Here is a 15,296-nt window from a genome sequence, read left to right as displayed (position 1 = left end):
TCTTAATAAATTAGTCAAAAGATATTTAAATCATAATTAAATACAACTCATTTGGACATGCAAATTACTCAGTATTAGGAATTTTTCAATTAATTTATGATACAAGTCAAAGAAAAAGCATATGATTATCTAGAAGATAGCTATTATAAAGCATTTTGGCAAAAAGAAAATCAACATCCATTCCTACGTTGAAAATAAAATTAAAATCAAGATAACAGAGGGAAACTAAAATGATGGACTAGAAACAAATAATACTTACAGATCTCCATATAAAACTGGTTAAAGATGATGATGTAAAGATATTTTTACTGTCTTTACTACTCTCCCCTGAAACCTACCAGCATCAACACAGGCCACCTTTTCCACAGGAGATAGAGGATTGGATTCTAGTTATCTGCTTAACGTCAAGGACTAAGGTCAGAATATTTGCTTAAGAAAGGAGGCTGAAAAAAAACTTCCACTAACCGTTGCCTGAACTTTTATAGGGCTGAGAACTTACAGAGGTGGGAAGACACACCCTAACAAATGGGAATTTACCCAGTCCACCCACTGACTCTGTGACAGGATCTACAATACTCTGAACCACCATGTTAACACTGGTTCTAGAATGAAGACCCAGGAGGTAGTTATAAAGCATGTAATGGGAACACAAAGGAAGAGAGGATTAAAAAAAGAGAACCAGAAAACCTTCCACAAAATTAGCCTGCAATCCAAATTTTCAGAATGTATGGAAAAATTTAATGCTATAAAAACAGTCAACAAAATCAAGTTGGAACACAAATTTACTGGAGACCTTACATACTTTATTACATTGGGGTTTTTTTCTTAACCTTTTTATGGCATGAACACTTTGGTATTTTGGTGAAACCTACAGATCCTTTCCTAGAATAATGTTTTTTAATTCATTAAAAAAATACATGGCATTACAAAGGAAACCAATTATATTGGAATAACTTAATCAGAAATTTTTACAAATTTGTAATATAGTAATAAAAACTTATTTATTAAACTTATTTATATATTAGCAAGTGATGATTCTAACAACTATAAATTAGAGTAGTTCTGAGTATAAATAGCCTAGATACCATTTAAAACTGAAATGTAATGTGAAATTACCTGTGATTTCTGTTGGTGACACGTGACAAATACTGGAAATACTATTATGGTTTGTTGTTTATAAGTGAATGAAATGTCAAATTTCAGTTAGAGATTAATAAAAATAAAGTAAATTTTCTACCAAATTTGAGAATTTGAGGAGGACACAGAAACACTAGCTACTCTTACTCGGACTTCATTTAAATAAAAGTTTTAGTACTTCAATTGCAACATCTAAAGATTACTGAAAAAAATAGAAATAGCAGTCTTGAGCATCTGGTAAAGAAAAAGAAACTAAAAAAAAATCCAAAAACCTATTAATACAGAAAAGCTGGTAAATGAGAACTCTCCCCCAAATAGAAAGGTATTCAATGAAAAACTTATTTAACCTTTAAAAGATAGACTAGCTGATCAGTTTATTGGTTTGTTGATTGGATGATCCTCCTATTAAGAGCTTATAGCAAGATACCTAAAACAAAAACTAACACAAAGTGTAAAAACATGGGATAGAAAAAGTTAAGCTTTGGAAATACTGATCAATAGAAAGCTAGTGTAAGATTAACATTAGATATAATTGGGTTTAAGACAAAATATTAGTAACAAATGGGTTAATCCACTAGGAAGATATAATCATGGCAAACTTTATGTACCTAATAACACAGTCTAAAATACGTATAAAGAAAAATGTGGGGCATTACCAGGCGAAATTTACTAATTCACAGTTATAACTATATAGAGATATAGATATACATATCTTCAATCAGAGCTTAGATTAAAAACAAAAGAAATTAGTAAAATTAGAAGATTTGATAATAATATTAACAAGCTTGTTAAAAGTAACAAGCTCCAGTAGGAGCATATATTATATATGTGTGTAATGTTTATACCTATTTCAACAAATAGAAAATTCACATTCTTTTCAAAAACATGTGGAACACTTAGAAAAACTGATTAGGTATTAATCACAATGGAATTCTGAATGCATTGCCAAGACTTTGCATCATTCAGATTGTGTTCTCTGACCTCAGTGCAATGAAGTTAGAAACCCACAATAACTGAAGAGAGAGTAACTCGGGAGCCAACGTGTGGCATGAGTAGGACAGTGGGAATCTCCTCCCAAAAACATACATATTTTTGAAAATACAACAAATACAACTAATCCTAAAAGAGAGACCAGAAGACACAGGACAACAGCCAGACTACATCCACACATGCGAGAGCCCAGCACCTGGTGAAAGGGGTAAGATACAACCCCTGGCCCAGCGGGACCCGAGCACACCTCCCCCCAGCTCCCGGCGGGAGGGAGAGGGAGCTCAGGACTGCTAAACACCGAGCCCCAGCCACCCGCACCAGAGCACAGACACAGTGCATGCGTGGAGGGCTGGAAACTAGGGAAATAGGGCATCAAGACCTCTGAGCAGGTTCCGAAGCTGATGCCCCTGTGACAAAGAAAAGCAAGTGCTTTTTGAAAGTCTTAAAGGGACAGGGACATAACAGCTGGATGGATACAACACAGGTCACAGCCCAGTGGCTGGAAATTACAGGGAAAACTGGGCGCACTAACCCCCTGGGCAACAGCTCTGAGACCCCTCACGGAGGTAAACAGCCAAAAAGCACCCCCCCCCCCCCCGGTCCATTACCCCTCCGGGCACTGCGAAAGCAGAGAAACAGCCTAAGGCAGACCCCGCCCACAGAAAGGGAAATTCTTCCATATCAGCCGGGCAAGACACCAAGACCCAGTCTACACGCAATTACCCAACACAAGCCACTAGGGGTCGCAGTTGTCCCAGTAAAGAAAGGCCAGTAGTAAGTGAAAAGTTTGGCCCTCCCAGCTGACAGTCAATAGCACCTGTCAACATGAAAAGGCAAAAAAATATGATCCAGACAAGACTAACCCGGACAACTTCGGCATCTGCTACATCTTCCCCTGAGAAGGAACCTGGGGAAATAGATTAAACCAGTCTTCCTGAAAAAGAATTCAAAACAAAAGTCATAACCATGCTGATGGACTTGCAGAGAAATATGCAAGAACTAAGGAAGGAGAATACAGAAATAAAACAAGCTCTGGAAGGACTTCAAAACAGAATGGACAAGATGCAAGAGACCATTAATGGACTAGAAAACAGAACAGGAACACAGAGAAGCTGATGCAGAGAGAGATAAAAGGATCTCCAGGAATGAAAGAATTCTAAGAGAGCTGACTGACCAATCGAAACGGAACAATATCCGCATTATAGGGGTATCAGAAGAAGAGAGAGAAAAAGGGATAGAAAGTGTCTTTGAAGAAATAATTGCTGAAAACTTCCCCAAACTAGGGGAAGAAATGGCCTCTCAGACCACAGAGGTACACAGAACTCCCATGACAAGGGATCCAAGGAGGGCAACACCAAGACACATAATAATTAAAAAGGCAAAGATCAAAGACAAGGACAAAGTATTAAAGGCAGTCAGAGAGAAAAAAAAGGTTACCTACAAAGGAAAACCCATCAGGCTATCATCAGACTTCTCAACAGAAACCCTATAGGCCAGAAGAGAATGGCATGATATACTTAATGTAATGAAACAGAAGGGCCTCGAACCAAGACTACTGTATCTAGCACGAATGTCATTTAAATATGAAGGAGGGATCAAACAATTCCCAGACAAGCAAAAGTTGAGGGAATTTGCCTCCCACAAACCACCTCTACAGGGCATCCTACAGGGACTGCTCTAGATGGGAGCACTCCTAAAAAGAGCACAGAACAAAACACCCAACATATGAAGAAGGGAGGAGGAGAATAAGAAGGGAGAGAAATAAAGAATCATCAGACCATGTTTACTCAACAAGTGAGTTAAGTTACACAGTAAGATAGTAAAGAAGCTAACCCTGAACCTTTGGTAACCACAAATGTAAAGCCTGCAATGGCAATAAGTTCCTCTCAATAATCACCCTAAATGTAAATGGACTGAATCCACCAATCAAAAGACACAGAGTAATAGAATGGATAAAAAAGCAAGATCCATCCATATGCTGCTTACAAGAGACTCACCTCAAACCCAAAGACATGCACAGACTTAAAGTCAAGGGATGGAAAAAGATATTTCATGCAAACAACAGAGAGAAGAAAGCAGGTGTTGCAATTCTGGTATCAGACAAAACAGACTTCAAAATAAAAGAAAGTAACAAAAGACAAAGAAGGACATTACATAATCATAAAGGGCTCAGTCCAACAAGAGGATATAACCATTATAAATATATATGCACCCACTACAGGAGCACCAACATACCTGAAACAAATACTAACAGAACTAAAGGAGGAAATAGAATGCAGTGCATTCATTCTAGGAGACTTCAACACACCACTCACTCCAAAGGACAGATCCACTAGACAGAAAATAAGTAAGGACACAGAGGCACTGAACAACACACTAGAACAGATGGACCTAATAGACATCTACAGAACTCTACATCCAAAAGCAACAGGATACACATTCTTCTCAAGTGCATATGGAACATTCTCCAGAATAGACCACATACTAGGCCACAAAAAGATCCTCAGTAAATTCCAAAAGACTGAAATCCTACCAACTTTTCAGACCACAAAGGCATAAAACTAGAAATAAACTGTACAAAGACAGCAAAAAGGCTCACAAACCCATGGAGGCTAAACAACACGCTACTCAATAATCAATGGATCAATGACCAAATCAAAATGGAGATCCAGCAATATATGGAAACAAACGACAACAACAACACTAGGCCCCAACTACTATGGGACACAGCAAAAGCAGTCTTAAGAGGAAAGTATATAGCAATCCAGGCATATTTAAAAAAGGAAGAACAATCCCAAATAAATGGTCTAATGTCACAATTATCAAACTTGGAAAAAGAAGAACAAATAAGGCCTAAGGTCAGCAGAAGGAGGGACATAATAACGATCAGAGAATAAATAAATAAAATTGAGAAGAATAAAACAATAGCAAAAATCAATGAAACCAAGAGCTGTTTCTTCGAGAAAATAAACAAAATAGATAAGCCTCTAGCCAGACTTATTAAGAGGAAAAGAGAGTCAACACAAATCAACAGTATCAGAAACGAGAAAGGAAAAATCATGACGGACCCCACAGTAATACAAACAATTATTAGTGAGTACTATGAAAACCTATATGCTAACAAGCTGGGAAACCTAGGAGAAATGGACAACTTTCTAGAAAAATACAACCTTCCAAGACTGACCCAGAAAGAAACAGAAAATCTAAACAGACTAATTACCAGCAACGATATTGAAGCGGTAATCAAAAAACTACCAAAGAACAAAACCCCCAGGTGAGATGGATTCACCTCAGAATTTTATCAGACATATAGGGAAGACATAATACCCATTCTCCTTAAAGTTTTCCAAAAAATAGAAGAGGAGGGGATACTCCCAAACTCATTCTATGAAGCTAACATCACCCTAATACCAAAACCGGGCAAAGACACCACCAAAAAAGAAAATTACAGACCAATATCCCTGATGAACGTAGATGCAAAAATACTCAACAAAATATTAGCAAACCGAATTCAAAAATACATCAAAAGGATCGTACACCATGACCAAGTGGGATTCATCCCAGGGATGCAAGGATGGTACAACATTCGAAAGTCCATCAACATCATCACCACATCAACAAAAAGAAAGACAAAAACCACATGATCATCTCCATAGATGCTGAAAAAGCATTTGACAAAGTTCAACATCCATTCATGATAAAAACTCTCAGCAAAATGGAAATAGAAGGCAAGTACCTCAACATAATAAAGGCCATATATGATAAACCCACAGCCAACATTATACTGAACAGCGAGATGCTGAAAGCTTTTCCTCTGAGATCGGGACCTAGACAGGGATGCCCACTCTCCCCACTGTTATTTAACATAGTACTAGAGGTCCTAGCCATGGCAATCAGACAAAACAAAGAAATACAAGGAATCCAGATTGGTAAAGAAGAAGTTAAACTGTCACTATTTGCAGATGATATGATATTGTACATAAAAAACCCTAAAGACTCCACTCCAAAACTACTAGAACTGATATCGGAATACAGCAAAGTTGCAGGATACAAAATTAACACACAGAAATCTGTAGCTTTCCTATACACTAACAATGAACCAATAGAAAGAGAAATCAGGAAAACAATTCCATTCACAATTGCATCAAAAAGAATAAAATACCTAGGAATAAACCTAACCAAAGAAGTGAAAGACTTATACCCTGAAAACTACAAGTCACTCTTAAGAGAAATTAAAGGGGACACTAACAAATGGAAACTCATCCCATGCTCATGGCTAGGAAGAATTAATATTGTCAAAATGGCCATCCTGCCCAAAGCAATATACAGATTTGATGCAATCCCTCTCAAATTACCAGCAACATTCTTCAATGAACTGGAGCAAATAATTAAAAAATTCATATGGAAACACCAAAGACCCTGAATAGCCAAAGCAATCCTGAGAAAGAAGAATAAAGTAGGGTGGATCTCACTCCCCAACTTCAAGCTCTACTACAAAGCCACAGTAATCAAGACAATTTGGTACTGGCACAAGAACAGAGCCACAGACCAATGGAACACACTAGAGAATCCAGACATTAACCCAGACATATATGGTCAATTAATATTTGATAAAGGAGCCATGGACATACAATGGGGAAATGACAGTCTCTTCAACAGATGGTGCTGGCAAAACTGGACAGCTACATGTAGGAGAATGAAACTGGACCATTGTCTAACCCCATATACAAAAGTAAACTCAAAACACATCAAAGACCTGAATGTAAGTCATGAAACCATTAAACTCTTGGAAAAAAACATAGGCAAAAACCTCTTAGACATAAACATGAGTGACCTCTTCTTGAACATATCTCCCTGGGCAAGGAAAACAACAGCAAAAATGAACAAGTGGGACTATATTAAGCTGAAAACCTTCTGTACAGCAAAAGACACCATCAATAGAACAAAAAGGAACCCTACAGTATGGGAGAATATATTTGAAAATGACAGATCCGATAAAGGCTTGACGTCCAGAATATATAAAGAGCTCACATGCCTCAACAAACAAAAAACAAATAACCCAATTAAAAATTGGGCAGAGGAACTGAACAGACAGTTCTCTAAAAAAGAAATACAGGTGGCCAACAGACACATGAAAAGGTGCTCCACATCGCTAATTATCAGAGAAATGCAAATTAAAACTACAATGAGGTATCACCTCACACCAGTAAGGATGGCTGCCATCCCAAAGACAAACAACAACAAATGTAGGCGAGGCTGTGGAGAAAGGGGAACCCTCCTACACTGCTGGTGGGAATGTAAATTAGTTCAACCATTGTGGAAAGCAGTATGGAGGTTCCTCAAAATGCTCAAAACAGACTTACCATTTGACCCAGCAATTCCACTCCTAGGAATTTACCCTAAGAATGCAGCAATCAAGTTTGAGAAAGACAGATGCACCCCTATGTTTATCGCACCACTATTTACAGTAGCCAAGAATTGGAAGCAACCTAAATGTCCATCGATAGATGAATGGATAAAGAAGATGTGGTACATATACACAATGGAATACTACTTAGCCATAAGAAAAGGGCAAATCCTACCATTTGCAGCAACATGGATGGAGCTGGAGGGTATTATGCTCACTAAGTAAGCCAAGCGGAGAAAGAGAAATACCAAATGATTTCACTCATCTGTGGAGTATAAGAACAAAGGAAAAACTGAAGGAACAAAACAGCAGCAGAATCACAGAACTCAAGAATGGACTAACAGGTACCAAAGGGAAAGGGACTGAGGAGGATGGGTGGGTAGGGAGGGATAAGGGGGGGGGAGAAGAAGGGGGGCATTAAGATTAGCATGCATGGGGGGGTGGGAGAAAGGGGAGGGCTGTACAACACAGAGAAGACAAGTAGTGATTCTACAACATTTTGCTATGCTGATGGACAGTGACTGTAAAGGGGTCTATAGGGGGGACCTGGTTATACAGAGGATCAAAGCCTAAGTTGGCTACCCCAAAATTGAACTAAGATACGATATGAAAAAGAACTTCCAACATCAGCACTCTCTGGAAGACTCATGCCAGAAGATGATCATCAAAATACCCCAACAAAGATCCATGCGCTGCTACGGGTGTAGATGCACTCATCCCACCGGTTTCTGGACTTGCCATGGGAATGAAGAAGGAGATATCTAAGCTGGCCTGTGCATACAGTAAAACAACAAATTTGACTGGATCTGTACTGTTGGAACTCAACCAAGAATTAGGAGAAGTGCAAATTTTAGCGCTCCAAAATCTTACAACTACAGACTATTTACTGTTAAAAGAACATATGGGATGTGAACAGTCCCCAGGAATGGGCTGTTTTAATTTGTCTGATTTCTCTCAGACTGTTCAAGTTCAGTTGGACAGTATCCACCATATCAGATAAGTTTTCACAAATGCCTAAGGTGCCTAACTGGTTTTCTTGGTTTCAATGGAGATGGCTGATAATTATAGGTATGCTTTGGTTATGTAACTGTACTCCTATTATGTTAATATGTGTGCACAATTAAATTAGTAGTTTAAAACCTATACATGCTTATGTTACTCTACAAGAAGATATGTCAAAGAAATAATCAATCTTCCCATTTTCTTCCGCCTGTTACTTCTATAGCTTTTCTTCTTCCTTCCTAATTACAACCCTTAAATAGAATTCGTGCCTCATATCGAATTTACGGTGTATCATAATTCTTCCAAGTGGTAAAGATACCTCAAGACAAATGCTGGGCATAGAAGCCACAGGGCATAAATATGCAAAGAATTAAAAAACTAACCTTTTCAAACAATAAGGCTTCTCTCTCACTTACCAACTTTACATTTCCCTGTATGGTCGCGGAAGATGACTGGTTAGCCAGAGACAGGTAAGATTCCTCAAGGGAGGAACAACCTAAGACAGGCACAGTCGCAGGGGGCCATCAGGTGAGAAATTGGGGATCAACAGAGGTGAGGCTTAGAACCTCTCCCCCCCTGTTCTGAGAGAAATCTGCTGCATCCATGGATGTTTTATTGCCCTTGTCTAGCTTGGATTAACACATAGTCTACAGGCACACACCTGATCATCTACATTTGCTCTCTTACAACACTAAACTATGTTTTCTACCTTTATCTTGCATCTACCTACCACTTCAGCATTTTATTAAAAATAATAATAATAAAGAGAGAAATGTGGTAGCCACATATAAATCAAGTATAAAAATCAAACAAATATTCATATTTGGACTGATTGTTTATAGTTCATAATGCATGATCAAAATCGAAAGTTTCTGTGATGACTGCCGTTGTACTGTTCACCATGTAACTTATTCACTATGTAAGAATTTGTTCTCCATGTAAGAACTTGTTCGTTATGCTTCAGAAGATTGGAGACTGACAAAAATTAGGCTTGGGGTGGATTAATGATTGTGCATTGAGCATTGACTCCCCTATATACAGAAGTTTATTGTTGTTAACAACCATTTGATCAATAAATAGGAGAGATGCCCTCACAAAAAAAAAAAAAAATACATTAACTCACCTCGGAATTCTACATACTGGTGGTTGCCCTGAGGGAGTGCAGTGGGGGGGACTGGCTGGGGATGAGAAAGATCACATTTTCACTGATCACTCCCTTGTACTGTTTAAATGTTTTGCTGTGTATCTGTGTAATTTTTGCAAAAAATAAAACAAAAAAAGAACTGAAGAGAAAAATAACAAAACCAATATGTTTGGGAACATATTCCTGAATAACTCCTGCTACGTTGGATATCACAGTAGAACTAATAAAAAACTTTTTAAATAACCATAATGAAAGTATTACATACTAAAACTGTTTGAAAACATTGAAAGAGTACCTAGAGAAAAATGTACAGCTTTCAAGAATTGATAAAAATTAGTAAGATGGGAAACTATAAGCTCAGCATTTACTAAAGGGTTTAAAACAAGCAAAAGCTACAGGGTAAATCTCAATTAGAAAAAAATAGATAAATTCAGCAAATAATTAAATAGAAAAATATATAATAAAACAGAAAACTGGCTTTCTGGAAAACTGGGGAAAATAGACAAATCTCAAGGCAGGACTGAAGAAAAGAGAGATAAGGTAAAAATTAAAAAGAGCAAAAGTGTCTATAAATACAATAAAAGATTTTAAAAGTCATAAGGGAAAATTATGAATGGTTATGCTAATAGTTTTATACAGTTACTTGAATTTGGATCTTTTTCTGTAAAATGGATATTACCAAAATGGACTGAAGAATCAGAAAGCTGACTAAGTAAGTAGCCATAAAGGATGTTTTCAGTGAACATTCAAAATAAGATTCTACACCCAGATAGTTTTACCAAATCATTTTTGTTCACCTAACTGGCAATAATTTTTTTTTCAAATAGAAAATCTCATTTTTTCAGAGCTGTGAGATATGAGGTACTTCATACACACTCAATGGAATTCTGAGATGAATAAGCATTTCAGTTTCTTAGCAAATTTAAAGTGGAATTACGTCTTTCAACCTAGCATTTCTACTTCTAGAAAAATTTGTCCTGAAGAGATATTTGCTCATGTGTATACAAAGAGATACATGTATAAGAATTCTTTAATGTTCATAATAATGAAAAACTGGAAATAATCAAATTATCAGTTTTCATTATGATTATTCAGAATATTTAAAGAGGAAATATCCTGGTATAGTAATCCTTGGGTAAGTAAGCTCATTATCACTTAGTTTAAGGCAGAAGCGAGGAAAGAAATATCTTCATTTTTTAGTGAGACGTATTATTGGAAAATGATACCTTCATTTCTCTTTTTTCATAGCAGTCGCTACTTTTGTATTTTTGCACTTTGTAGTCATACCCATAATTTATATATGATAATGTCTGGCTATGAGGTAATTTAAGGTAAAAAAAAAAGTATTCCCAAACTCAGGGACTTTTCACTGAAAAAGATTTTTTGTTTGTTCATTTTTAATTTCTTTATTCAGATTTGTGTTATTTGCTTCCTTAAAAAATTTAAGCTGTAAACTTTCCATTGAGCAAGCAAATGAGCCAGTCTAATCTAAGAGAAGGCTGTCTTTCCCCGTGTGTGCTTCAGTTAGATTATGGAGTGGTGTTTCTGGCTCAAACAACAATTTAGGATATTCTGAATTAGAAGTGCTCTTTCCTAAACACACAAAGAAAGAAGAAAAAGAAAAAAGGTGCCATCTACCACCTGTTTTTTAGCCTTTTTTAAAAATCTGGTATTACTTATGGAATATATGGAGGCTTATAATGAAGTCCTTAGTTACATTATATTATCATGAAGTTTTTTTCTGAAATTAGCCTTCTTAAAGTCTTTCTGACTTTGCATTTGTAGTTTTCAGGATTTTGATATTCAAGGATCCAGAAGATGCAGTTTGGACTGGTTGACAATAGAAACGTACAAGAATATTGAAAGTTACAGAGCTTGCGGTTCCACAATTCCACCACCATATATTTCTTCACAAGACCACATCTGGATCAGGTTCCATTCTGATGACAGTATCTCCAGAAAGGGTTTCAGACTGGCATATTTTTCAGGTGTGTTTTAAGTAAGAAGAAAGATATTAAACAGAATTCTGTAGTATTAAGTGCCCAGTCACTTTGGGGCTAGTCTCCTAAACAATGTCCATTTAATTGTGACTGTCTTCAAGGTAGTTGAGACTGAAGAATAGAAGCTAAATATTCAGATGCCCTAAAGCTGGGTCTCAAAGTATAATACTAATAAAATGATTAATTTTATAAACTGAGGTCAGTTTTCTTTTTAAATATGTTAAATACATTTATTTTTAAAGTAACTTTTTTCTCCCTCAATGGTTTATCCATATACTGAAAGTTACTTCAGAATTATTTCTCTGTGTGTGAATTACCATTGTCTTTATACCTTCAAAGAAAGGACATACTCAGTTTTACCTTCATAGTTTGTAGTATCAGAAGTCTTCTTTTGCTACTCGTAAACTTTGTCCAAAAAGGGTGACTAGATATACAAATTTAAATAACTCAGAGCATTAGGGTTATGTATATTTCTTGCTGAAAATCATTTTACATCTTCTGTAAGTACATGGTCTCCCTTAGCAAATACCTTTTTTCTCCTTTTTTCTTGCGAACAATCTTTGTCAGATTTATCTAGCTTCTGAAGCACCTATGTACCAATAAATTTTCTCTCACCTGTTTAACAATATGTAAGTTGTTAATGGAGAAGTATGTATTGTTCTGACATTATCAGTTTGGGACTATAGGGATCTGATGTTTGGTTTTCTTTCCCTACCTCATTATTGTTACATATTTAGGGTGGTACACTAAAATAATTAGAATTATAAAAGCATTTCCATTTTTTCTTTGTCCTTACCCCTGATATTTTGATGACTAAATTTATGCCTGACTCAGACTCAGATAGGATTTTGCAGCTGTGTTAATACAATAGAATTATAGAATGAAAGTATTGTATTATTACATGAAACATGATCAAATGTATAAAATCTTACAATAATCTAAGCAAAAATTTGGGTCTAAATAAGGGGATAGCAAAGTACACTATAATATACATAGTAAATACTGTATATGTGTCAACAAGAACTAGGAAAGAATACAAAGGATTGATTGAAAAGGTGATTATTGTGTATGAAATTATCTTTATGTCAAAATGTCTCATTTTCATGATGTTTATACAGGAGGTTTATACAGTATATTCTGTTGGCTCATGTATCTTATATTACTTTACTAAGTGATCTTTTCAAACAAGCATTTTTAAACCCCTATCACTTGGGCTTAATCAATATTTATTATAAAATTATCACTTGCTATTTTTTATCTTCTCAAAATACGTTTTTTCCTCCTTTCCTCTCCGTCTCCCTCCTCCCCATGTCCTCCCAGGGAAATCGGAGCAGCCAAGCTGTGCCTGTGATCAGTTCCGTTGTGGTAATGGAAAGTGTATACCAGAAACCTGGAAGTGTAATAGCATGGATGAGTGTGGGGATGGTTCTGATGAAGAGATCTGTGCCCAAGAAGCCAGTCCTCCAACATCTGCTGCTTTTCAACCGTGTGCTTACAACCAGTTCCAGTGTCTGTCTCGGTTTACCAAAGTTTACACTTGCCTCCCCGAATCTTTAAAATGTGATGGTAACATTGACTGCCTCGACCTAGGAGATGAGATAGACTGTGATGTGCCAACCTGTGGGCAGTGGTTAAAATATTTCTATGGTACTTTTAATTCTCCCAATTATCCAGACTTCTATCCTCCTGGAAGTAATTGCACCTGGTTAATAGACACTGGTGATCACCGTAAAGTCATTTTACGCTTCACTGATTTTAAACTTGATGGTACTGGTTATGGTGATTATGTCAAAATATATGATGGGTTAGAGGAGAACCCACACAAGCTTCTGCGTGTATTAACTGCTTTTGATTCTCATGCTCCTCTTACAGTTGTTTCCTCTTCTGGACAGATCAGGGTACATTTTTGTGCCGATAAAGTGAACGCTGCAAGGGGATTTAATGCTACTTACCAAGTAGATGGCTTCTGTTTGCCATGGGAAATACCCTGTGGAGGAAACTGGGGGTGCTATACTGAGCAACAGCGTTGCGATGGGTACTGGCATTGTCCAAATGGAAGGGATGAAATCAACTGTACCATGTGCCAAAAAGAAGAATTTCCATGTTCCCGAAATGGTGTCTGTTATCCCCGTTCTGATCGCTGCAACTATCAGAATCATTGCCCAAATGGCTCAGATGAAAAAAACTGCTTTTTTTGCCAGCCAGGAAATTTTCACTGTAAGAATAATCGTTGTGTGTTTGAAAGCTGGGTGTGTGATTCCCAGGATGACTGCGGTGATGGCAGCGATGAAGAGAATTGCCCAGTAATCGTGCCCACCAGAGTCATAACTGCAGCTGTCATAGGGAGTCTGATCTGTGGCCTGTTACTGGTCATTGCGCTGGGATGTACCTGCAAGCTTTATTCTCTGAGAATGTTTGAACGAAGGTCAGTATCAAGACAAAGCTATAGGGTTGTGCCCTCTGCAGTAAAAACATGCACAAATATTTGCAGCAGGTATTTTAGTGTGACTAGCTAAATATTTTTTTACATTAATTTATAAATAAATGTGTTTTTATGACTTACAAGATTAGTGTGAAGAGACTTAGACTCAAAAGCCTAAGCCCATTTAAAAGTAAATAGCTTAGAGTCATGAGGGGAGAAAAGGCAACCCATGTTTACCAGTTCCTGTTTTCTGATTCATTTGTTTTATAGGAACTTTGCAACCTGCAACTCTCAGTTGTATTTTTTAACCTGTGTTTCTACAAATATTATTCAACAATTCCAGATATGTGAGGACCTACTGTGTTCAAAGCACTATACAAATAGAAAAATGAATAAGTCATAATCTCACAGGCCCTTTATAGTTAGTAGGAAGGACTTAGTGGGTGGAATAAGATGACAAAAATATAAGTGCTGTAAAAGCTATAAAACAAAGTGACAGAAAAGATAACCTAATCTGTTGGGGGGGATGTGGAATGGCTTCCATTGAAGAAGTGCCATTTGAAATCTCCTAGGAGATGTAGATAGGGAAAAGGTGTTGTAATTGAAAAGCAGCCTGGGAAAGTACACAGAAGTAGGAAGACCCAGCATTGCTTGGATAGTCAGGACATAGTTCAGTTTGTCTGGAGCCTAAAATACATACGAAGGACTAAAAGGTAAGGCTTGGAATACAAGGCTAGTGTCATGTTGTAGAGCTCAGTGAGGGCCATTATTTCAGTTAAATAAGAAATGCTTAAGCACCAGAGGGTGACCTTGACAGACAGTTGTCTTCTGTGTGGTGCAAGATGGATTGGACCTGGGAGAAGCTGATAGCAGAGATAAGTCGCCTAGGAGGCCTTTAGACCCTCAGTCTCAGGAGAGTTGGGAATAATAGATTCAAAAAAGAACTTCACTTACCAGACACTTAGATGCACACAGATGCACAGTATCACAGTAATCATGCTGCATCTTTTCTTTGGGTGAGTATAAATGGCCAGAAAACTTTTCACTACATTGCAACATAAAAGCACAATGAAGAAACAGAGGTTTTGGTTCAGAAACAAGCTTAGCTATTTCAGAAAACTTATTGGTGACTCATTTCACTCTTTTCCTTATCTGAAAATAAATGTTAGATTTGATGAACTACTAAAGTTCCAA

At 37.0% G+C, this 15,296-nt stretch overlaps 1 protein-coding gene across 2 annotated transcripts in view; it reads left to right on the top strand.

Annotated features, from left to right (window-relative positions):
- The window catches only part of LRP12 (LDL receptor related protein 12), a 79,453-nt gene that overhangs the window by 55,635 nt on the left and 8,522 nt on the right, over positions 1-15,296 (top strand). For both annotated transcript variants that reach the window (XM_036995735.2, XM_036995734.2), the window contains 2 exons: positions 11,466-11,668; positions 13,001-14,105. In XM_036995735.2, coding sequence (XP_036851630.2) covers positions 11,466-11,668; positions 13,001-14,105 — 1,308 coding nt within the window. The remainder of the gene's footprint in view (positions 1-11,465; positions 11,669-13,000; positions 14,106-15,296) is intronic.

This window comes from Manis javanica, chromosome 2, assembly GCF_040802235.1.
Source record: "Manis javanica isolate MJ-LG chromosome 2, MJ_LKY, whole genome shotgun sequence".
NCBI classification, from domain to species: domain Eukaryota; kingdom Metazoa; phylum Chordata; class Mammalia; order Pholidota; family Manidae; genus Manis; species Manis javanica.
Note: the sequence above shows the minus strand (reverse complement) of the source record. Positions and strands in the feature narration are given on the sequence as shown.